Below are 25432 nucleotides of genomic sequence, written 5' to 3' on the forward strand. Positions count from 1 at the left end.
AGAAATCAACACTCTATTCACAAAGCCAAGTAGCCTGATTCCTCTTATGAATGATGAGGGTGGATGTCCTCATACCTGAACTCACTCTTTAGCTATCTGTGTATGTGTGTGGGGGGGGAGAGGTTAGTTTTAAATACTCAATGTTATAGCATCATTAATGTTACTTTAAATGTTTTTTCTTCTTGCCCATGGTTGTCAACCTAAGTCAATCAAAATCCTTATTTGGAAATAACAGAAGCTAAGTTCAAATTAATTTAAACAATAAGGGACATTTGTTGTCTTATATCACTGTGGAATCAGAAGGGGTAGATGCAGTTTCACGCACAGCTGTACCTAGGAATTCAAATAAGGCCATAAGGGCTCAGATCTATTAGTCTTATTTCTCTTTCTCCATCTTTCTCTTTCTTCTTGTTCTTTTTCTCCTCTGCCTTGATATTCCTATAGTTAGCTTCATCCTTACAACTGGAAGCTCAGTCCAGAAGTTAAGATGACCACCAACATTCCCTTGCTGGCAGGGAAGTCTCAAATGATTGTATCTGAACCAATTAACTGCATCGGACTGTGGTCTTCTGTGGTCCTCACTTGTATCATAAGCCCACCTTGTAAAATTGTGTTGAAAATGCCATGACTGATGCTTCTCTAGGAAGGAGTAGGGGATGGAGTGCTTCCAAAAGGAGGGAAGTTGAGTACATAAGCAGGATATGTTCACTCATCCACCACCCCTCAAATTCAGTAATGTCCACATATTTCCCTTATCAGTTCTATCGACATAAATCACAATTTCTATATAATCATATCATGTGACAAACAAAATATGACTTAAGATCATAAATAACATTGAAAATATACCTGGCTTCATAGTTTCCTTTTTAAATACTTCATAATATTCCATAAATGGTGATATCAAGTAGTTGAAGCCATGGATTTGGATGAGATCATCCAGGGAAGATGATACAGTGAAAATAGCAGAATCAAGAGAAAGTTCAGGGAAAGATAAAAAATTAGAACATGATAGAGACCCCAAGAGATCTAGAGAAACAGGAAAATTAGAAGACAAAGAGGAAAAAGTTTCTAGGAGGAGGAAAAGTATAAAAAACATTTCTAGGGAGGTGGGTAAGAATGGAAAATGTTTAGTGGGGTATTATGGGCATTTAGTCAGAGCAGTGCCACCACTTGTCCCAGTTCTATAGCTAGAAAATCACAGAACTGGGGAAGAGAACTCAGGTCTTGGGAAAATTTCCCCCCAGTGCTGGAGACTGAACCTAAGGCATGTGCAGCAAAGCACTCTACCACTGAGTTACACCGTCAGCCTTGAGGAACCTCTTTTGTCACCATCTTCAACCATGGATAAAGTTGCAGGTTGACAGTGGTTCTACAGCTCAGAAGACACACAAGAAGTAAAGTCCTTGACCCACATTAGACTTATTTTGTTTGGATATTAGAAATATTTTCTGATTTTCATGATTATAAAAGGTAAAAATGAATTCTTGATGAATTGTGGCTTATTTTAAGGCAAGAGTTAAAATGAAGGGAGTTGTAAATTGTGGCACACAGACAGGAGATACATGGTGAACATCACCATTTGTCAGGGCCTCTTGGTCCAGCGCAGTTCTGCTTGCCTCCTCTGCTATCTACCTTTTTTTCATTCCTGAGATATCTTTACCTTATTGAATCTTTACCCTTTGGATCCCAAGAAAACCAAACACGTGGAGCCCTTTAATTTTAATTTTTTAATTTTATGTCCTTGCTCGCATGGACAGGAAAATGTGCAAAATCCAGTGACTAGCATTAGATGACATGTCTTTCATGTGAGTGGTATGAAGATAATGTTAGGGCTCTGTGAGGATAAGGAGAGGGGAGCTGTGGAAATGATGGCACAAGGGCTGGGCCCACTGCTGGAAGAGGGGATGCAGTGGGTGGGCACGATCACAGGTTCACCATCAGCCAGTCCAGCAGCTGCAGCCGTGTGACATTTCCCACCGCCTCGTCCAGCTGTCGCTCCTTCTCATAGCGCAGCACTGACTGCAGAACCTCCCCTACGCTGCGTCCCTTGTCTACAGCAGCAGCGGAGAGCTGAAGTAGCTGTGGAAAGCAGAGAAAACAGTAGTGGAGGGACAGAGGGCTCCCAGGCAGTCCAGGGACAACCTGACATGGTTAGAACCAGGAGGCCAGGTTGACTTCGGGAAAGTGCAGCAGAAGGGACTCAAGTTAGAATTGAGAAGACTTCCTTAAGAGTAGTTTATCAGCCTGTCTGACAGAAGGAAGTCGGTGTTGTCACCCTTAATTCAAAGAAAGGTGTTAATATCTACCAGCCGTGACACGTAAAATGGGATTTCTCATTAAGACTAAAATTGTCCTATTATTTCCCTATAAAGAGATGCTTACAGTGAATGCTCATCAATAGTGTTCTTACCTTCTAGGGCTTCTAAAGTTTTAAACCAAAATATTATAAAATAGTCTCTATTATTGTCTTAAGGCCAACAGGGTGAGAGAAAAATATCCGTAGACAAATGTGGACAATGCCCATAGACCAGAGAATTCTGAAATGTTACAGCAGGAAGACACATCAGAGATCAATTTGACCTCAGAGAGGTGGGACCCAGAGAGGGAACAGACCTCAGAGTGACAATGCCAGTATTTCACAGGGTCAACATTCACACTCATTATTACTCTTTCCAAACACAAATGGAGGAAACTTAGTTGAGGCAAGCATTCTAATATGAACACAGTATTATTGTCATTCATTTGAAATCCTACAGGCAACAAATTATTTCAAGTAATAAGATTTTTGTGCATTCTGCTCCTGATTCTTTATAAGAAATGCCTGGAATCTCAGTTACTCGAGGCTGAGGCAGAAGGATCACAAGTTCAAGGTCAGTCTCAGTAACTTAGCAAGACCTTGAGTCAAAATAAAATAAAAAGGGCTGGGAATACAGCTCAGTGTACAGCACTTGCTTAGCATGTGTGTGGCCCTCAGTTCAGTTCCACCCCCACACCGCCCCCGCCCCCCAAATAAAAGCAAGAAAAAGGAAGAATGAGTTCAAGGTCAAAATAAATGGACCAAATATCATGAACACGCTTTCAGGAGGAGACACTGTCATGTGAGAAACTGATGTGAATATTCTGGAGATGAGTGAAAACAGTCACAACAAAGAAATAAAAGATATGAAAAGAGCTGAATGGAGTTTAGAATAAAAATATCTAAAAAATTTATTAGATGAGCTGAATGGCAAAACAAAGACAACAGAGTAAAGTCAGTAAACTTGAAGGTTGATCAACAGAAATTATCCCTGTTGCATGACATAAAAAGTTGAAGCCTGAAAAAACAAGCAGAACCCCAAGATCTTCAGACATTTATATCATTAGAATCCCAAAGGAGAGGATGGTGCAGAAAAAATATTTAAAGAAATGTGAATGGAAGTTTTCAAATTCACCAAAAGACTGAACCTATACAATCAAGAAGTTCAGTGTATCTAAAATAAAACAAACCCAAGGAAATTCACTATAACATCTATCATAATCAAATTGCTGAAAACTAAAGAAAAAGAAATAAAATTTTCAAAATAGCCTGAGAAACCAGAGCATTATTCAAAGGGGAACACACAATTGAAATGACAGCAGATTTCTCCTCAGGATATATGGAGGTCAGAAGGAAGTGGCACATTTTAGAAAACTACCAAAGTAGAATCCTAGGTCCAGAAGAAATTCAGAAATGAAGGGTAAATAAAGACATTTTTGGATTAAAGAGAGTTAAAGAGAATTTATTGTCAAAAAAATGTGTTCTAGAAGAATTTCTAAAGGAAGTTCTTCAGAGAGTGGGACAGTGATATCGGAAGGACAGTAGGAACACTTGAAATGCAATAGAAACAGTAAAACTCTCAGTATAAATAAGAGATTGTCCCTTTAGTTCTTTAAAATGTGTTTTATGATTGAAAGAAAGAGTAACATCATCTCAGGATTTTTTAATGAATATAGATTAAACAAACACAGAAGACAACTAGAATATAAAGAATATATAGGAACCTACATCATAACAATATTTATACATTTTAGTTTAAGTGACAAACTATTGATTCTAATTATACTCTGAAAAGTTAAAAACCACACACACACACATCATATATATACTATAATCCATAGAGAATCACTAAAAATCTACACAAAGATAAAAAAACACAAAAGATAATTAAAATGGAATATTAAAAATGTTCAAATAATGGATGGCTCAGGAAAAAGAAAAGAAACAAACAAATAATAAACTGGTATACTTAAATCCACACATAAGAAATTAGTCAACCTATAGTTATTCATGTTTCTGTCCATATGAACATGAGCATGACACATGACCCAACTCCATGTTCCTACAAAAAAACTGCACTTCAAATATAATAAGTAGATTAAAAGTAAAATCATGTAGGTTAAAAGTAAAATCATGAAAAAAATGTGCCATGCAAACATTGATTATCATAAAGCTTGAATTTAATGCTTACTGTCATTTGAGTTTTTGTAAAGAGGATGGATAATTCAAAGGAGCCAGAAACCCACTGATCTTTTCAACAAATGGTGCCAAGACACCAGTATATCCTCAAGCAAAAGAATAAATTTGAACCCCCCTTTACATCATATAAAAAACTTAACTCAAAGTAGATCAACAGATATAAGAGTTAAAAATTAACAAACATTTAGAAGAAAACAAAGAGAAAATCTTCAAGACTTTGGGATAGGTCAGGGTTTCTAATTCTTCCTGCTATTGACCTTATAGGCCAGATAATTCTATTGCCAGCTGTTCTGTGCATTGTAGGATGTTTAATAATGTTCTTGGCCTTTCTATCCATTAGATTCCACAGGAAAGAACCCTCTTTCCTGTTGTGACAGCCATATATGTCTCCAGATACTGCCAGTGTCCCCTGAGGATCAAAATTTTCCCTAAGTCAAGAACAACTGGTTAGGCAAGGATTTATTAGATGTGACACCAAAAGTACAAAACAATAAGACAAAAATAAGACAAAACAATAAGACAAAAAAATGACAAATTATGATTTCATCATTAAAAAGCTTTTCTCTTTCAAAGACTCCATTAAGTAAAAACACAAATCACAGACTAAGAGAAAACATTTGCAAATCATATATCAGATAAAGATCTTGTTTCCAGAATATACAAAGATATCTTGCAACTAATCAAGAAGTAAAAAACTCAATCAAAATACAGGCTAACAGTTTTTTTCCCAAAGAACATATATGAATGGATAATGAACACATAAAATATGTTGAATATCCTTAGTCATTTTAATTTTCATATGCCAAATTAATCCACCATGAGATACCACTATAATTGTTATAACAAATGAAAGATTACTTTATACATAAATGTGGAGGAACTGAAACCCACATAAATTGCTAGTGAGAACATAAAATGATATAGCCACTTTAGAAAACAGTTTGACAATTTCTTAAGAAATTATAAGATGCAGCATTCCCATTACTCAGTATCCACTCAAGAGACATGAAAACCTATATCGATGCAAAGACTTGCATGTAAATGCTCATGGTAGCATTATCCATAATAGCAAAAACCAGAAATAATTCAAATTCCATTAACTGATGAATGGACAAATTAAATGTATATCCATAAAATAGAATACTATTCACTAGTAAAAAAATGAACTACTAATAACATGCAACATGGATGATTCTCAAAAACATTATGGTAAATACAAAAGTCAAATATAAAAGATTACCTATTTTATGGTTCCATCAGATTAAATGTCAAGGAAAGGCAAAACGAAAATATAGAAAACAGATCAGTGGTTGCCTGTGGATGGGAGTGGAAACTGGGAAATGAAAACAGGTAAGAACCTAGACTGAAGAGTCTCCAGGTCCTATCAGTTATTTAAAAATGTTGTAGAATTACAGTGACTAGAACAGTATGTAATGGGTCCAAGAAGAGATGGATTATTCAATAGAACAACAGAAAATTCAGAAAAAGAATCAAAGACAGTCAGTTTGCATCCCTATTTCATCTCTTATACAAAAAAGTATTAAAAATGGATTAAAGTCTTAAATATTTTTAAAAATCATAAAACCATCAAAAGAAAACATGGGAAGGTTTGTTGATATTGTATAGCAAAGAATGTTTTCCAAAATCTGACACAAACCCCAGCAAATATAAAAGAAAAACCATCTTAGATTTGACTAAATTCTGTATGGCAACACCAACCTAAAACAGAAAACACCAATCAAAAGACCAATGGCAAAGGAAAAATTAGTATTTAACGTTACAATGGCTGATTCCTTGTAATATGTAAAATTTTTAAAGATCAAGAAGAAAGAGACCTACAACACAATAAAAAATTGGCAGAGGTTATGAACAAACAATTCATCCCCCAAGTAGGAAATTCAAATGATTTTTAAACATGTGCGAAGATATGCACTCTCATTCCTAATTAAAAAAAATGCAAAGTAAAGCAGCAGTTTGATCCAAAGTTTAGTGTACTCTGTTGGTTCAAACATGGGGAAACAGGCACTCTCTTCTATTATTTTAATAGAAGTGCAAATTGGTCAAGCTCTAAGGAAGGCAATATGGGAATATATGTCGAATATACATAATTACACACAAAGTAACCTTGAAATTCCTTTCCTAGGTACTTAGCACATATGGGTACGTTTGAACCTGTGCAAAATTATGTAGAGTCAAGAATATCCAGTGCAGCATTGATTATAGTAGCAAGATATCATCAGTTGAAATGTTTAAACATAGGGGAGAGTTAAATTACAAAATCTTCTTAACTATAAAGTAATAAAAAGCCATTAAAATGTGGCAGCTCTATATGTTGCAGAAGACATATTCATATATACGTGTATCTTATATCATATGTGTGTGTGTCACACTCCATTTATGACTGTTAAGAAAAACATACATACACTCGTGTATGAATATGCACTTCTGGAATAATAAACAAGAAATTGATCAGGATAGTTTTTTCTCCAGGAGGGTACTAGGACGAAGAAACACCCTTAATTTTCACTGTGCATCCTTTTGTGCTTTTGGATTCTGAACTACACAAACATAACATCTATTTAAAAATAAATACAAATTTATTTAAAGGAATTGGGCTCACAGGCATTCCATTGTTATTAAATTCCATCACCTGGATCAACATGAGAATATCTGCGTAACTAATCACTTTGCAAAAAATATCACTTTATGTAATTTCTTTGGTGTATATGTCATACAACTGTTATTAAAATATGCTAATATTCCATGCAAATTTACTCATTCGTTGAAGTTTGTATTGCTGCCCATTCTTTCTACTCTTTTCCTTTAAGAAATGAGGACTGTATCTTTAGAGTGGACAAAAGTGTGTGCGTGTTATGTGTGTGTGTGTGTGTGTGTGTGTGTGTGTGTGTATAAGGAGGGACTGCACGTCTCCTGTTCCTACTTTAGATGAAAATATTACAGATATTCTAATTCAGAATTATCAAAGACTGGAATGTATTATATGTAAGTTCAACTTAAAAGCTGGCTACAGCCAGGCATGGTGGCAAATGTCTGTAATCCCAGCAGCTCAGGAGGCTGAGGCAGGAGGATTGCAAGTTCAAAGCCAGCCTCAGTGGACTACAAAACAAATGGCTTTGTCACACCCTATGCATATGAAGGTTATGCTTTATTTTAGATTTCTTTTCATCAGTCTAAAGTTTTTGCCTGAATATAGCCTCCTCATCTTCCCTCTCCCCACTCTCTGCACAGTTAATTGCCATGTACCAAAATAGTTGTCTGATGTACACTGAAAATCCTATAAGGAGACAGAGTTTGCCAAGAACCCTTAGGGGTATATCTAGTATTGGAACTTCATGTTCTGTCCTCTAACCCAAACTTGAACATACACACAAATCACCTGGTATTCTGCTAAAATGAAGATTTCGATCCAATAGATCTAGAGCAAAGCCTGAGATTCTAAACCTCTGACAATTTCCCAAAGGATGCCAATGCTGGTAGTCCACAGATAATACTTGAAATAGTAAACACAGTCTTGCTAAGACTAAAATGTTGCTAAGACTAAAATCAAGATCATACAATTTCTTGTATAGGCTTGATGTAGCCTTATCTGGAAGCTATCTAATCCTGTCTTCCCAAGTCATTAGATAAACTCAGTAACCCAGTTACAAGGGCTACTAACACTAGTTATTACAAAAGAGAAAGACTCTCCATATCTTAGAGTTTCTGTGAGTACAATTTTTCTTTTTCTTTCCTTCTTCCTTCTTCCCTTTTTTTTTTTTTTTTTTTTTTTATTCCTGGTGCTGCATATAGAACCCAGGATCTTGTGCACACTAGGCAAGTGCTCTATTGAGCTACACTCCTAGCCCTGAAGATAAATTGTTCTAAAAAACCCTAGCCTCTTGTGCCACCCCTTAGTACTTGATTGATAACAGCCATTTTTCCACTTTTCTCAATTAAGAGATAATCCAGGGATACTTTCTAAAAGCTTTGCCTTATTCTTTGACAATTCTGTTCTATGCAAAAGTCAGTCTCAGGCCCAGACCTTGATCTGACTCCTTCATCAATTCTCTGGAGGTTCCTCATCTGTGTACTCCTATCAATAAATGCAGAAAACAGAGAAAAGTATCATTTATATTTCCCCTCTTTGCTATGTCTCTGGGCAAAATCTAATTTTACTTTATTCGTTATCTCTGCCATGAGGCATATTCTTAAAATTCTTCCCATTCCTATTCCACCCCTCCTGTGGTTATATTTCCATTCAGAAAGCACAGAGAACCTAAAATCCCAATTGACCCTTAATAAATTATTCCAAAATCCTCTGACCTTTCTTCCTTACCTTCTCTTGGATCCCTTCATCATCACCAGCAAAGTACAAAATAGGGACATTGAGCTCAGAAGCAGCTACCCATTGAAGAACAGCTTGGAGTTGCTTGTTCTGAACTGTGTCAGATAGGTTGTGATTACTGACAATCACTTTGGGTGCTGTACATCCTTCAGGTGGCTGTCCTGATACACATCTCAATTCATTATGGATGGCTTGATAGGCATTTTGTAGGAGAGCCTCTGCTGTCCCTGTGCCCTTAACTGGTAAACACTCGTACAAACTCTCTGGGAAGGCTGAATTTGGCCGGCTGGCATCCCCACATTTCTCATCTCCCAGCTCTGCCAAGGGAGAGTCACAGGACTTGGCAATAATGAGACACAACTTCATTACTGAGTCCACCAGATGATCTACCATTTGTCCATTCATGTGGCCATCCAGCTGAGTGGCAACCATCTTGGTCAGCCCAGAAAAGGTACCAGCCTCATCACCTTCACAGAATTTGACAGAAGGGGTCACAGGTCTTTCACACTGGTTGCGATCTTTTTCCTTAACTGGCTTTTCTGGAACCTTGGAGTCACAGCTTTGGTCACCCTTGAAAATGGTCTCACTAAGTAAGTTCCGGATAAAATTGAAGAAAACGCTCATTAGATCCTTCTTTTCTGATTGTTCTTGGTCACATACCACATGAGGAGTCTTGAGGCTGGATTCATCTAAAACTACAGGGGCCTTGTTGATGGGAAAGTTGGTGGTGCCAGCAGCTTCAAGGAAGCTCTGTGCATCCATCCTTCCTCCCTGGGCCAGGTGGTACTGGATCAGAAGTAGGGCAGACACAATCAGGTCCTTGGCCCAGGAGTCTGAATCACACATAAAATTCTCAGGTTTCTCTGGGAAATTCAGAGGAGGGCTGAGGTTGCAAGGATCCAGACACTCAAAGGGAATGTCTGGCATAGGATTTTTCTGTTTGTTGGTAGCTGGACGCTCGAAACCTGGAGATTTACATTCTTTCTGTTGAGTTTTATGCCACATGGTCAACCCCTCTTTGATAATGTGCTCACCCAGGGTTTCAGCACAAGTCTTCTCCTTCTCTGGTTTGCATGAAGAATACATCTTTTCTCTCAATTTAGCTTCAGATTTCATTGAAAAGTTCACATTTCGGTTTTTAGGGTCACCCATTCCTTTCATGGAGAGGAGGGAATAACTCTCTGACTTGTCCTTGGTTTTCCGGAGATTTTCAGGGAACTTTTTGGCAAACATCACGGTATATAGTTTACCTAGCATGGCATCCATGATATCTGTAGCCTTTTGGCTTCCTTGGGAGAAGAGACTTCTTTTCACAGCTGAGATAAAGTCTGTATCCGTCATAAGGGTCCCAGTAACATTGTGGAGGTTCTTCATGAAGGAATCGATGAGATCTGAGACAACTTCTTTTGCATGTTTGATCAGTACCTTCTTCAGTAGGATGGTGGCAATGGTGGTGTCTTTCACTTGGATCCTCAGTGTCTTCATGATGGAAACCATCATATCAGATACCACACTATTGGCATAGGTCATGATCCCTTGACTAACAGAAGCAGTAAAGTCACTAGGCCTTTCCTGCCCACTGAACATCTTTTTCTCCCCAGGTAGGGGCCTTCCACCCTCTTTGGCATCACCTGCATTCCGAGATTCAAACTCTTCCTTGTAGAAAAAAGACTTCTTAGAAGCAGACTTGTCATCTGGACACTTACTTTCCTTGGTACACTCCTTGATCTTCAAAGTGCTCTTGTACTTCAAATTTGGGGGACCTGGTGATAATCCCAAGGCCCTGTCTCCAGAGCCAGGAGCCTTGTCTGGGGCAGTATTATTGGCACATGCAGAGACAGTCTCATTCACCAGCTCTGATGCTACCGTACTCAGGCTCTTGTTGGGTACGGGTTCATCCCCCACATAAAATGACTGATGGACACATTTGTTTTCAGAGCCATCGATCTTCTCATTGATCTCCTTGCGGGCCATGGCTATGACCAGATTTGTGAGGCGATTAGCATAGAAGGAAACTTCATCTACTGAACTCCCTTTACCAGCCTGAGGACAGGGGCCCTGGGAGGGATTCTCTTTGTGAGTTACTTCAAAATGCAATCTCCCTGGACTGCCCCTGTGGGGGTTGTTGTAGTAGTCTACACAGAAACCTTTGTTTCCTGGGTTGGTGGTTTCCTCACCCAGTGATGGTTCTCCAGGCTTGAATCTAATATCTTGGAATTCAGCTGTGCTTTTTTCCAGGTCTCTGCGGAGCCAGCTGAGCACTCTGACAGGATCTGTTGAGGCTTCCTTAAAAACAGACAAGGTTTCATCTGACTATAACAAAGTAAAGATATGGGATACTCAGGACAACCTTAAAGGCTAGTTACAAAAATTGTCATCCCTCAAGCTGGTTCAATCATCACAAAAAAATAACATGTATTAAGTGCTTACTGTGTATCAGGCACCGGTCCAGATATTTTAAGACTATTATTTCAATCAGTATTATTCTCATATTAAACTCAAATGTGAGCTCTTATTATCTTCATTTTACAAAGGAGAAAATGGAAGAACTAAGTTAGATTAGGTACTCATTTAAAGTTATACAGTTAATTGTTGATGGAGGAGGGATTCCAACCCAGGCAGTCTGACTCCAGAGCCTGTGCCCTCAGTTAACCACATTATGTTGCTTCTAAGAACATATGTCTGATAGTCACAAGCTCCATAGACGAGTTAGCATCTGAAATGAATCAGATTATTTTTTTCTTGTATTGATATTAATTGCTATTGTCTGTGGTTTACCCATTTTTATTTAGGTCTCATTGTAAGTATAGTTTTAAAAAAAATCGAGAAAATTCACAAGGAAAATTGTACATGGAGAGTCAGTACCAGGCTACACAAGCACAATGTGGATATACTAAATGGCTTTCCAGTGGTCTAGCTGATACCAATTAAATTAATGGTCTGATTCAAAATTGAGGAGTTACTATATGTGACAATTTATTAGTTTTATGTGAATACAGACTGATGGACATTAACCATGATAATTATAGGCATATATTGTAGGTTTACATAACGGATGTTGAAAAAGTCTTCCCTTGAACATAGAATAAAATAAGACAATGTATGTGGAGTGTCTTATGTATTATCAAATGTAAAGGATCCTTGTAGTTCATATGCCTATCTAGGAATAACCACAAATATGGTCCATCTTTAAAGAATAAATTAGTATTTTTTATTACTGAATTACTAGTGTTTCACCAAATTAACAGTATATATAACCAAATTAAAAGTTACTAGTTGCCATTTGTTAAATACTTGTAATGTTTGCCAGGGACTGTGCTAAATGGTTACATATACTTAATCCTCATATTCATTCTGTAAGAAGGTTTCACTCTTCCACCTTCACAGGTAAGGGAACAGAGATGGAGAAGCTCAATAATTTGGCTAGCATCTCACGAAGAGTACCTGATGGGGACTCTTGTTCAGATCCAATTCTTCCTCTAAAACTGGTGCTGTCTATCCCTAGGGTTCCCTGCTGTGTCCTGATGACTTGGAAAGGAGAGGAGTGATTGTACTCCTCCTTTGCTAAATTGCTTTAAGCTCCCTGTTATCATGTTTGGGTTAATAGCTTGGTTCAGAATCCTCCTAATGGTTCTCCTGATTAGAAGGATAGAAAAATGTTGTGCTTCAATGGAAAACGGCACATTGCCTGTAACACATCCTTCCATATCACCTCTCATTTTCTTGGAGCTATTTTACAATACCGTAAACTGTAGATAACTGTCAGCAAGGCAATATAATTCTTGCTATCGTCAAGAAGAGGTTTGACTGAGCTGAGGAGTTCCTCCTCAGCTTTGCCTCCCTATGCACATATACTTTAATATTTCTGATCTATATGTCTCTTGAATCTCATCAGTTTCTTTTTAGTGAGCTAAACAAATCTTTAACATGCATTTATTTTTACATACATATGAGAGCCATTATTTTACCCTTCTCTCAAAATTACTGTTTGGTTGTTTTGGGCCTTCCATCAAGATACCCAGTAGATTCAACGAATTGAGGTGTCATCATGAGAGAGGTACAGCAGATGTTTCTTTTCTTGGTCCCCAGAGTGGCAAGAGGACTTTGCAGATGGTTCTGTTTTTCTAATTTTAATTTTCCTACCCACTAATTTTGTTTTTAGTTTTCATTTTGGTTCATTTACAGTTACTAATCATTGGTGGCAGCAGTAATTGGGAATTTGGTTTACTGCCTGACTACTTTTGGCAATCTCTTTAATGGATTAATAGTTTACAAATTGATCCTTTACTGACTGAGAGACAACAGAAAATCTGTTTTGCTAGTATTTTTTTTTTTCATTTGAAGCTTAAATCTTTGTGAATTTTATGCCAGTTTGGAAGGAGAAGTGCTTTTTGATATGGGGAGTTTTGTGCTTCTGTGTTTACTTTTGATCCTTGGCTAAAAGTTTAGATTGAATCTATAAACTGTATCTACCACTGTCTATTATCATTATGTGTCTGTAATTCAGAAAAGTACTGAACATAAGTAGTAATATCTTCCTACCTCCACTAATAATTAGTATTAAAAGTTAGATTATAAAGTCAGTCTCTATTCTAAGTGGATTAGATATATAAGTAAGTCTTAGATACATTGAATATTCTAGAGACACTCCAAAATAAAGAAAACAAACTTCTAATATTTTACCTGTGCTAGGGGAAAAGATATTTTTATACAGCCTAACCTCAGAAACATTTTAGGAACTCGAATTCACATAAGTTAGGTAAACCTTGGCAAGTGAGAATGGGTTAATAATTCTGGTTTAATAAAAACAATTTTGTCTTTTCTAATTTATCAGTATTAAGTATAATACAAATACACATTATTATTTTACTTTATTTGTTCTTCATAAATTTATACAAGTTATATAGATCTAATAATGTAGCATTACTTCTTTCTTTCCTTCTTTATTTTTTAAATTGTAAACAAATGGGGTACAACTTGTTTCTCTGTACATAAAGTAGAGGCATACCATTTGTGTAATCATACATTTACATAGGGTAACGGTGTTTGGATTCATTGTTATTTTTTTCCTTCCCCCTAACCTCTCCCACTCCTCTTTCTATTTAATGTTTAAGATTATGAAAAATGTAAATTTGTGCTTCACTTCACTTCAACAGTTATTATGTTTCACAGTGTGTTGGCTTCATTATAGCTTTCCAATATCTTACATAACTTATACTATTAGATTGGTATTAAACTGAGTTAGTATATTCATTGGATATGTTTCTTTCCTTTTTTTTTTTTTTTTTTTTTGCGGTGCTGGGGATTGAACCCAGGGCCTTGTGCTTACGAGGCAAGCACTCTACCAACTGAGCATTATCCCCAGCCCCTGGATATGTTTCTAATAACATTAAATACTGAAGCACTGAAGGCTAAACAGAAAGCTTATATGCTTTTTTCTTATTATAGGGAGGTTATATCTTTGGATCTGTTAATAAATACGTTCATTTTTGCCACTTCGAGATGTTGCAGCAGGGATATTTGTGGCTGTAGGAAGCTGACTTCACATGTGTTCCTGAGTTCTGCTCATCTGCATTTTAGCTGGTGTGAGAGTTCAGTTATACACCACTGCCCCTCACTCAATTCTCTTTGTGAAGTATAAAGAATACAAAGTACTCTGGTTAAAAGTTCTGCTTGAAAGAGGTGGTAGAGACTATCCTTAGAAAGAATAGTTTTAGAGAAAGTGAACTGTGGGCAGCACTGTTTTTCTAAGACGGTAGGTGAAATCTGGTGGAGACTGTTTTCTCAGGCTTGACTTTCTGATCTCAGGATAGCAAACAACAGACGCTTTAAAAATCCAATCTGAGATTTCTTCTGAAAACTTTCATTAAAACTCACTTAAGGTGATCAACCTAGTTGGCTGCTGCACCTATGTAATCAGCTCAAATCTGATGAGAACAACTTTATTTTGTGATCCAGAAAAATCTTACTTTGCAATTATTTTTATCAAGATGGAGGAGAGACTTGGGAAAAATCTACGCTTCAACAGAAATCTAGGTATCATCTGTAAACTATTGTCTATAGAACAAGCTTTGTCTCCAGCCTTTCACATTACTGATTCTGATTTTGTGGGAGCTTATTTACAATAAATAATTGGAAGCAATGCAAAATAATTTTTGCCTGCAGACATGCAAATTCTGCCTAATGGAGGTTCAGCTGACCTCCTTTTCTCTTGATGGAAGAGGCCAGTTTTGCCTCAGTACATTATTCATTTCAATATTCCTGATGTATAAATATCTTTTCTAATTCTCCTTTGAACTGATTATGACACCCCACCAATCTCTTCATTAATGAGTAAATAAAATTTTTAACATATATTCATTTTCATATCTGTATGAGAGTGTTGATTTTGGCTCTTTGTGGAAAATTACCTTTTAATATTACTTAGTTATTTCCAGATAGGACAAAGACCTACAAATAGGCATGTTTCCATAACTTGGCTGTAGTATTTACAGTGAAGATTTTACTATAATGCAGATGTGGGGTTTATTCTTTAATTCTTTTCAATTTTTTTTTTCACAGAACACTAAACCACGACAAACCTACAGCATACAATGGTGTACACAGAATTATGTCAGCTTGCTGTGTTTATAGGTTTTGACTGTCTATTTGTTAAAATCTAAAATGTGCACAGCCTATATCAATTATTCCACCAAATTCACAATTTGCAAAAGTGGTTGATCAAGCCACAGTGACAGACTGAAAAGCTAAGTATGCACATTTCCTCTTCTGTCAATCCAGTCTACCCTTTGGCCTCTTTCAGCCATCCTCCTCTTATACAATAGTATTCTGAGAAGTTTGGAAGGAAGATGCCAAATCATTTCAGAGTCTTTCTTAAGGCCAAGCAAAATTTCATGTCCGTGAAGGAGAATACAGAAAAGAGTTGATGGTTTAATTTTCTCTGCTCAGCCATCTTTTGCTTCAGCAACTTAGTTGAAGCCAACTGTAAACTTCCCTGTCCTATTTCTCGTCTCCATATCTAACTCAATTGAACATACCAATACAAATTTCTCTGACCACCTTCCATTTTGAAATGATCCTTTCTTTAAATACCTGGAGCAATTACCATCTAGAAAATCCATTTGGCAAATAATCATGAACTATCTTTTATTAATATGCAGCAGTTACTTAGAGCCTTTAAATTACATTTACATTTTCACATGTGAATTGAAAGGCTCAGAGGGACAGAAACCATTTTATTCTTTTTTGTATTCCTCAGAGTGCTTCTCAGTGAAAATATCAAGGATTTTGATTCACTTGATTTAATACTGACTCTGATCTGCCTTTTATTTTCTACATAGAAAGGCAGGGGTCAATAAAAGATTGAATAGAAGCATTTTAGGGTTGATCCTTACTCTATCAGAATTCAATATTTATTGTCCATAAGTTTTAATGCCTTATGTAGATTTGTTAATGTTTTCTTTTTTAGACGCTTATAGATAAGGAAATAGATTTGGGGTAAACAGAAGATGGGTCATATAATATTATATACAAAGAGGTGTCTTATAAATGTTAATGCCAAGGGTGAAGACTGCAATAGTGATTGCATTAGATTTACAAGATCCTTAAAAAGAGAGAATTCTAATTTACTTTTATGTCTCTGACCCTAACACTCAACACAGTGTCTATGCCAGTTGATTTATTGTCTCTAACTCCAAATCCATCCCTTTTTGCCTTCCTTTGTGATGCTTGGGCTGGGTCCTTCAAACATTTCTCTTTTGGTAGCTGTCTTCATTAATAGACAACACTGGAAGGGCATGGGTCATGGAAGGAGGAAAGGGCTACTCTTCTGGTCCCTGGGCACTCTCTGCCAACCTTCCTGTGGCAGCCTTACTCCCTCCATAGAAACCTGAAGCAGCCTTGGTTGAGGGAGAGGGAGCTTGTTGTGTTCTTAGTTTCTTCCTTATTCACTCTCTTTCAGTCTGTGGGTAGTATCTGCTTTCTGCATTTGTTATTTTTCAATTATTAAAATCCTCTTTTATTTGTTTTAGTAGTTAATTATATTTTACTAGTAAACAATTTTTAAATATTAGATTACTGTGTAGTTTCTATCCTCTGATTGGATCCTGACTGCTACACTGCCTGATAGTAAGTAAACATTTAAAAAATATTCATTAAATGGTAAAGGTGAACTGACAATGCTACTGAGATGAAAGTTTAAAGTTCTCAGAATTTTAAGGCATCTTACATTTAAGAAAATATTTTCTATGAGGCCTGGAGACATTTCCAAAATTTATCTGTCTGAAAAACTAAGAATCTCACAGGTATAATACATTCCTTTTTTTCCTTATTAGTTATAGCATAGTTCTCCTTCTAAAGACCATATGACAGGTACTTTTTACAATACAAAACTACAGAATTTGTTGGGAAAAATTGGGAAATTTTTATTCCATAGGAGCTCATTTTTTTCCTACCAAGAATCAAGCCACAGTGACTGACTGGAAAACTAAGTACCCACATTTCCTCTTCTGTCAATACAGTCTACATTCATCCCATCAAACTACAAAATAGTAAGAGGTGGGTGGTGGTGGTGGCAGAGAGAATAAGGCTACTTCTGATAAGCCCACATATCCCTAACCTAGTGTTCATGAAGAGGTTTGCCCTTACCATTTTCCAGTCCTGGGGTTGGCCGTCTGCAGGTGAATAGACATCAACTTTGCACACTCCGTTTTGGCTTTGTAACCAGTCAACCCTCTCTGACATCTGGAAGTAGGAAAAAGAATGAGAAAAGTCATCAAAAGGACAGGTTATATCAAAATAAGGGGAAGAAAGGTGAATGGTCGAGGTATAGAAAATAGGAGCAATGATTTCAATAGAGACCTATCTCAAGAGTTACTTCAGACCCATTTAACTCTGGGTATCTTCATCCTCAACTGTAGAAATATTTCTTAACCTCTCTAGTGATGATGCTGGTGCTTGGTATATGCTATATGAGCTTAATACCTATTTGTTGAATGAATGAACCTAGGTAGCCCTGTTCTGCTCTTTGAGTCTTTAACTTGCCGGTTCTTATTTTTAAGTAAAAGATGCTCTATTTCTATTAATTTCTAGAGCACTAACATACTTATATTATCATTAAGTTTAGTAGCTCTTAGAGCTCTTAAATCTAGTCCCCCCTCCAATTTGACAAGGATCCTGGGGAAATTCTCCATTTCCATGATTCAGTCAAACTTCTGATTGCTAAAACAGAGATATCATATTCACTATTCAGTGTCCACAGATGCAGGGATGTCTGTGCTAATGTTGATTCTTTCACAGTTCTCCCAATACTTTGCTCTATTCTCTAATCTAAGTAATGGTTCCACCATCTATCTGGGCTTATGAGTCAGAAAACAGATTCATTTGAACTGTCTTCTTCTACCTTAAGCCTCCCTTCTAGCTACTACTTTTATCATCTTCCATTTGTAGTTATTTTTCTTAAATCACTTGTACTTGCTGCTTTCATCACCTCACCTCACAACCGAGTATAACAGTCCTTATTCCACATACTCTTTTCACCTTTGTCTTTAGTCTTTTCTACTCTCCACATTTCATCTTGACATTCTCTGAAAACATGGCCAGCTATCACAATGACTTACATTATCAACTGATAATCTAAAGGTCTGAGAAACTTCTCTTTGCCCTCATTTTCCTTGTCAGACTTTTACTTCTAGGACTCTTCACTGTAATTTCCTTTCTTTCGTTACAAAATTTGCTCAGATCTATATTATTCAATGAGTGGGATGGAATAAGATGTCCATTATTTCTTTCCTAATGTGCTCAACATCTTTATGAAACAGACATACACTTTTACATTAGCTTAAAATTCTGTTACAATGAAGCCCAACACTTACCCTAATTTTTAATAGTGAAACTATTTATTAAGGAACTGCTTGAAATAAGTGAAACACTATTAGAGAGTGTTTATCTGGTTAATGGCTGTGGTGGGGTAGACATCTTCCCTCAGTTATAAAGTCAACAAGTTCAGACAGACTACACACATGGTTAAGAACACATGCTGATATACATTTTTTTTTTTTTGGGTGCTGGGGATCGAACCCAGGGCCTTGTGCTTACAAGGCAAGCACTCTACCGACTGAGCTATCTCCCCAGCCCCGATATACAATTTTTGTTACAGAGAATATTACAGATAATTATTGTAAGGAAAATGTAAGATCTTCTAGAGCTATTATTCTTCATCCCCAAAGGCTTTGTACCTGTTTTCACACCTCAGTCATGGATTCAGATTATTGGGCTAGCAAAACAGCTTTTTATTACTCTTCCAGGTACCATAATACAATAGATTCCTGGGTAAATAGTAGGTGATTCAAATTGATTAACCATTAGAATCACTCAGAAAACCATAAAAATATTGAATCTTCCAGAAAATTTCTTTCAATGGGTTTTAGTTTGGGGAAACTTAAGCATTAAATTTCTTAACAGCCCCCCTGGATGATTCTAATGTGCATCCAGAATTAATTACTGGGCTAGGGTTTCTCTGGAGAGAACATCTCTGAGAAAGATTGGCCAGTTTCATAAAGATAATTATTTTCTTTTTTTCTTAATATTTTTTCTGAGATAGGCTTTCTAACCTTCTTTAGTGTCATCTTTTAATGTTTTGTTAACAAGGGAATTGTTAATGTTTATGAAATAGACCCTGTATTGTCCTTAGCAGTTCATTACTATATAAAAATATTCTTATGCTTGCATCATGAAGAAAGAAATTAATGGCACTCATGTTTGGCCAAAGAATGGGTTGACTTGAAAGCAGATTGTCCTAGATCATTGACAGTGCAAGTGAGAGTCAAGTATGTGTCTCTTAATTTCCATTTTATATTTCATCCTAATGAGTAGCTTCTAATAGAAAACAACAAAATCAATAGGATCTACTGCCTTATTTAAGCAATCTACTACAATTTAAAAAGATAAAAATTAATTAAGTGATTACTTACTTTTACTGAGAACAGGTTCTGAGATAAGAGGAAAGTTCTTGATTAATTTGTTGTCTTCTTTGTCCCTAAGTTTACCCACCCCTCCTGCCATGTAATAATAGATAAGGAATCTGCAATGGAAAGACAAAGATAAAAATAACTAATTTTACATATCCCAATTGCTCTTATTAACAAATAATAACTCTGATTTGTTTGACATTTTATATGTGATCACAAGTGATAAGTACAAACGACATTCAAATCTCATAGAAAGAATCCACATCTTATTCCTGGCACATTTTGACAGTGGCCCAGATGACAAAAAAGGGTCCCATTTCCTGGTCAATAATTTCTTACATGACTTGTTATTTTCCACCTGCAATCACTGATATATAGGCTTATTTAACAATGAGGACACTGCAAAGTTTTTAGCTTAATTTCAAATCTGTTTGAATAGAAAGTTGGAAGATAGATGGAATGGAGAATAGTAAGTGCCCTGAATTCATGGATATTAAAATAGCAAGCATTCCTTTAAAGACTTGAAATATACATCCTCATAAAGGGAAGTCACAGTTAATGACTTTCAATTCAATTAACTTCCTTCTACTATCTCTGTCAAGACATTCCAACAGAAGGCATTATACTCTCTCCTTGGAATATCCCTCAGCATCCTCTCTCCCCAATAATATCTCTCTAAACCCCATCCTTACTTTAGAGCTCAGGACAAAAGATACCCCATCCGTGAAATATTTCCTAAATGCCTAATTGAATATGATGATCACTGCCTCATTGAAATTCCATTTTATTTTGTTTCAACCTTTACATCTTATCTAATATTTTAATTGCTAACATATATTTTATCTCCTTTATTAGATAGCTCCATGAGGACAGAGGCATTTTCTTACTCATCTCAGTGTCCTTGATAATAGCTAGTACCTTAAAGTTGGTGCTTAATAATTACTGCTGAAAGAATGAATATACAAATTCTTCCCATTTCTAATTCCAGATAGCTCATTTTCTTTCTTTCTCAAATTGGAGAATCTGAGAACAAAAAAGAAATGGTTTGCTGAAACTTGTGATGGTGATAAATTATATATTCCAGTTTTCTTGATGTTGACTCCTTTTGGGAATAAGTTCTCTCCAAAGGCTTATCAAGTAATTTCCTAACAGATCTTACAGTTTCAGTATAAATAGATCAACATCCCCAAAGTGCTCGTCTTTTTACGGAAAGTGCACTTACTAATCAAATATATTTAGTATTTAACTTTTATGTCCCAATGTTTTTATTCTATTTCTTTGCTCTTTGTGTTTATTTGCAACCATGAAGCTTGTAACTGACTCGTCCTGGATGATAGCATTTATCAAGAGACACTTAAATACTTTTGATAAGATCTTCAGATTTCCAAATCAATGCATACATTTCCCAACATGAAATGGAAATGAAGAAAGGAAGAGTTTAAGAGTTAAGTGGATTCAATGAATGTATTCATAAAGTTCTAAGTTCACAACTTGCTAATAATATCCTGAAAGTAATATACCTAGTGTGGGAAATATAAGAGAAAATGATACTTTGTGTTATCTATTAACACAAGGAGAGACAGTCATCCATATACAAAATGTCAGGTGTTTAACTAATCTTAGAAACCATTTATTCTTATACCTCATCTTAATGCCTGATGCCCAGGAACGGAATATCACTGGTTCAAAGTGTGGATCCCTTTGAAAATCTGCATTGTTCTAGAAAGAGCCACTTGGTACTGAAAGAAATCCCGGAAAGATGAACTGCTTGCATTTTAAGTACTTTATTCTAGTAACCTCTGGAGATCCCTGGATCTCCAGAACCAGTGGATATATGCCTTTAGTCTCTAATTGCAGTTTAGCATCACAGGAGCTGTGATATATTCTTGCTCCCAGTAGGGGGATTTTTGTGGCCACAGAAGGACTGACCTAAAACATTTCTTGAGAATGCCAATGAGATTATTACAACTTGAAGAGTGTAAATCATGAATGGCAGTGAGGAGGACATAAGCAATGCAGGGGTGGGCTTAAGGTTGCTGTACGCTAGACCACAGCTCCTTCTCAAGACATTTTTCTCCAGTATCAATCTTAAAAGACTCCTGTTCACTCTCCATTCCTAAAGTTGTTAAAAAGCTAAATTATAGGTAGCATAAATGGAGGCTCTTATAAGGTTGCTACATACCTGATTAAGTTTTGAGGCTTATGCAACCAGGTTTTATGACTAGTTTTAAGAAGGATGAATATATTTATTATGTCCTTTCTCTTTTTCTTCCTCCCTCTCTGTAAGTGCCTGGTACATTACAGCTCAATAAATTTGGTTGTTGCTGAAATGAAAGGTTCAATAGATTTTGTTTAAATAAAGATTAGAAGAGAGAGTGTCTGACCATTCATTGTTAAGTTTTCCTGTGGAACTCTTTTATTTTTATTTTTGCTTTTCCTCAGTAATAGCTTCTTTCTCTAGAGCCCTGTTAGGATAGATATTCTCTCTCTCTCATCTAGGGTTCATGTATATATATCCCGCCCATTCTTAGTACTCTGTTGTATGACTAAGGCTTCAGAAATAACAATGACAAGATTAAAATGGTTGAGAACTGGACTCAGAACCATACTGATTTTACTCTCAGAGCACTGGAAAGAACTTGTGGAATAGCCAGAAAAGGAACAGGAAAAGTCAATAGGTAGGTAAATTTCCACCATCAGTATAACATTGAGAAGCAGGGAGTAAGAACCCTCATGCTCTCAGTAGGATGGCCAGGAATATCTGATCAAATCTGTAATAAAAGAAAATTTTAGCAGTAAAGATGATGGGTGGAAGGCTGCTCAAGGAGAAACTCATTTATTTTCAGAAAATTCAATGGAAAATTAAAACTAGCTGGATAGAACAAGACTGGGTTGAATATAAATCAAGTTGTCCATCACTTGTCACTGAATTCTCCCTTCTAACCAGAGAGGATGGAAACGAGCTGTTTTACCTATCCAGTGGGATTTCCTACCTCTGTAGCTCTGGAATAGTGAACCACAGAAGACGCCAGAATACACTTTAAAAGTCAATGAAGATGCTGGGATGTTCTTGCTCAGCTCAAGATCTTGTTTCCTCCGCCAGTTTTCCATGCACCTCCCCCTTGTTGGGACTGGGGAGTGACATCAGAATCACAACTGGTGATATCACCATCTCTATAGCAACAGTGTGAAGCTGCCAGAAATTGAATAGTGCAAAAGGTGAGAGGGGGAGTGAAGATATACTCTTAAGATTCCATGTTTCCTTTCACAGGACTAGAATTGTTTTCTCCTAATTATTTCTTTCCTTTGAGTGCTTAAGTGCGGGAGTATGGGAAAGGAAATTTTGCCAATGGATTTCACTTAAAACAGCAGAATAAGTATTATTTATTAAATCCAGATGGCTCTAGAGGAGAGTAACGTATATATAAAAGAATTGAGTCAACTAAATTTCTTATACAAAGCCAAGGACTCACTTCATTTTGTAAGATCCAGGCTGGATTCTCTTTACCTGACCATCTCCAGGTTATATTTTTCTTAGTTGGGCAAAGACACAGTAGTACTAATCCATCCTTTGTAAATTCTGACCTGAAGAGGTTGCTGGGATAAATCAGATCAAGAGAAGTTTGGATGGTGATTCCTTTTAGACTTGAAGAAGACTTTATAGTATATTGTTTTTGAAAATGTTACCATAGACACTGTGTAAATAATGGTTAAGTATAAAATATATAGTTTTCATGACAAAAAAATTTCTAGTCAAGGTTATTAAACGAGATTAAAACTGTAATGGAATAAAACAAGACTGGTTTATTATAGGTTTCCTTCTACAAAGTTAATTTATCTATTGCTTATCTTTTATATTAGGTCTTAGTTTCTTCATCTTTCACAGAAAGTAATTGAGTTTGTAGACCTCTTTATGGTCCTTCCCAGTTCTAGCTTCTATGATTTGGGTACTTCAGTGTATTTGAATAGAACTACAAATTCCTGAACAACTTTGCAGTTGATAAAGCTGCTTCATGTCCATGTCATCTGATCCTCACAAGAATTTTTGAGGTTAACATGGAAGGTATTATTCTCTGTGTCAGATAAGTATAGAAGCTTGTTCATGTCACAACCAGTAACTAATAGAACTAGGACTGGATCTTATATATTGGGTGTTAAAATTGGTGCTCTTTCAACAATATCATGACACCTTGGAACTAAAAATGAGAACATGAGACAGTGTTGGACTTAAGAAATGTTAAATAGCATACCTGTTATTAAGGGGTTAGAAGCTGCTGATAGTGGGCCAGGGTCTCTTAATATATCAGAACCAGAAAAGTATGTTAACATTCATATCAAGTATTAGCAAATTGTAAATGGAAAGTAAACATAGAAGAGGCTATAGTATTATTAAGCTTCTCATATGAAATTTAATGATTTCTTTCCACTTCCTATTTGATGTGGAGGTGACACTTCAGTAAACAGTAGGGATGGAATAGAGTGGAAATAAGCACTTTATAACATAGCAAAAGTCAACCCCTACTCACTGCTGGCCTGGTGTTTACCTCAGCAATACTAGGTCTTTCTTCCTGAAAAACCCAAGCACTAAAAGAATTACCAAGGGTAGAAAGATCCCCCAAACTAGGCTGTTTTCTGATAAGCCCAAGGTATATTCTTAGGATCACTGGTTATCTTCTACTCAGGGATCTCCAGAGGTTACTAGAATAAAGTACTTAAAAAGGAAGCAGTTCATCTTTCTGGGATTTCTTTCAGAACCAAGTGGCTCTTTCTAGAACAATGCAGATTTTCAAAGGGATCCACACTTAAAAAAATCACAAACCATCGTTCTAGAGAGAGCTATCTGCAGTTTCCTTGTAGAAAAATGGTTAAGATAGCTTTTTTTTTTTTTTTTTTTGGCAGATTTTCTTAGGTCCATTCACGAATTGCCCTCTCAGTTAAGAACTCCTGGATTCACAAATTAGGTGGTAAATGCTTTGGTAGATAAAACTCAAACACAAACAAAACAGGACAGGTGGAGTGATCACCACCTTAGATAAGGTGGTCAGACTCTCCGAAGAGGTCACCTATGAGCAGAGACTTGAAATGGTTACAGTTATCACAGTGAGCATTCCAGAAGTGGGCAGCAAGCACAAGGGCAGGAGAAAACGCGCTTCACGACTCGAGGTGTATTTATTCGCTGCAGGCCCATCCTCATTTCTATTTCTCTTCCCACTTGTCCCCTCCATGACCCCCACGATCCCGCTTTTACATCCTTTCTCTTTCTCGGGTCCTGGAACTTCGCAAGCGCAGGGCCACGTTTCCTCCTTAACCCCAGGCTCACCAGGGTTGCCCTGACATTTCGAGGAACAGTGAACTTAGAGTCAAGAAAGTTGAGCTCCTCTACCTCGGGTTCTGCCATTTTGCATGCCCTTGTGTCGGTCCCTGGTTGACTTTGAACTTCAGGTTCCTGATCAATGAGCTTATCTTTACGGGCCATTCTAGACATGAGGTCCCCCAATTTTTTTCTTTTCCTTTCTTCTCCTCGGCTTCACTTTTTCTCATTTCCGGCTCCCTTCTCGATCGCACTCTATTGCAACCTGCGACCTGCCAGGTCCTTTTCCGGTTAGCGTCTGCGCAGACAGG

At 36.7% G+C, this 25432-nt stretch overlaps 1 protein-coding gene across 3 annotated transcripts; it reads right to left on the minus strand.

Annotated features, from left to right (window-relative positions):
• Positions 1 to 1748: 1748 nt before the first annotated feature.
• Positions 1749 to 25427, minus strand: AKAP3 (A-kinase anchoring protein 3). 3 transcript variants are annotated; one of them, XM_079142987.1, is made up of 6 exons: positions 25194 to 25427; positions 22804 to 23003; positions 19814 to 19923; positions 17490 to 17585; positions 8835 to 11129; positions 1749 to 2082 (listed from the first exon to the last, which is right to left on the minus strand). In XM_079142987.1, the coding sequence occupies exons 4-6, from the start codon at positions 17583 to 17585 to the stop codon at positions 1927 to 1929; spliced, it is 2547 nt and encodes an 848-aa protein (XP_078999113.1). In that variant the 5' UTR covers positions 19814 to 19923; positions 22804 to 23003; positions 25194 to 25427; the 3' UTR covers positions 1749 to 1926. The 3 variants fall into 3 exon arrangements, with proteins under 3 accessions (XP_078999113.1, XP_078999114.1, XP_078999115.1); XM_079142988.1 differs by lacking the exon at positions 25194 to 25427 and adding an exon at positions 24337 to 24843; XM_079142989.1 differs by lacking the exon at positions 22804 to 23003.
• Positions 25428 to 25432: the final 5 nt, after the last annotated feature.

Source organism: Sciurus vulgaris, assembly GCF_902686455.1.
Source record: "Sciurus vulgaris genome assembly, chromosome: 5".
Lineage (NCBI taxonomy): Eukaryota > Metazoa > Chordata > Mammalia > Rodentia > Sciuridae > Sciurus > Sciurus vulgaris.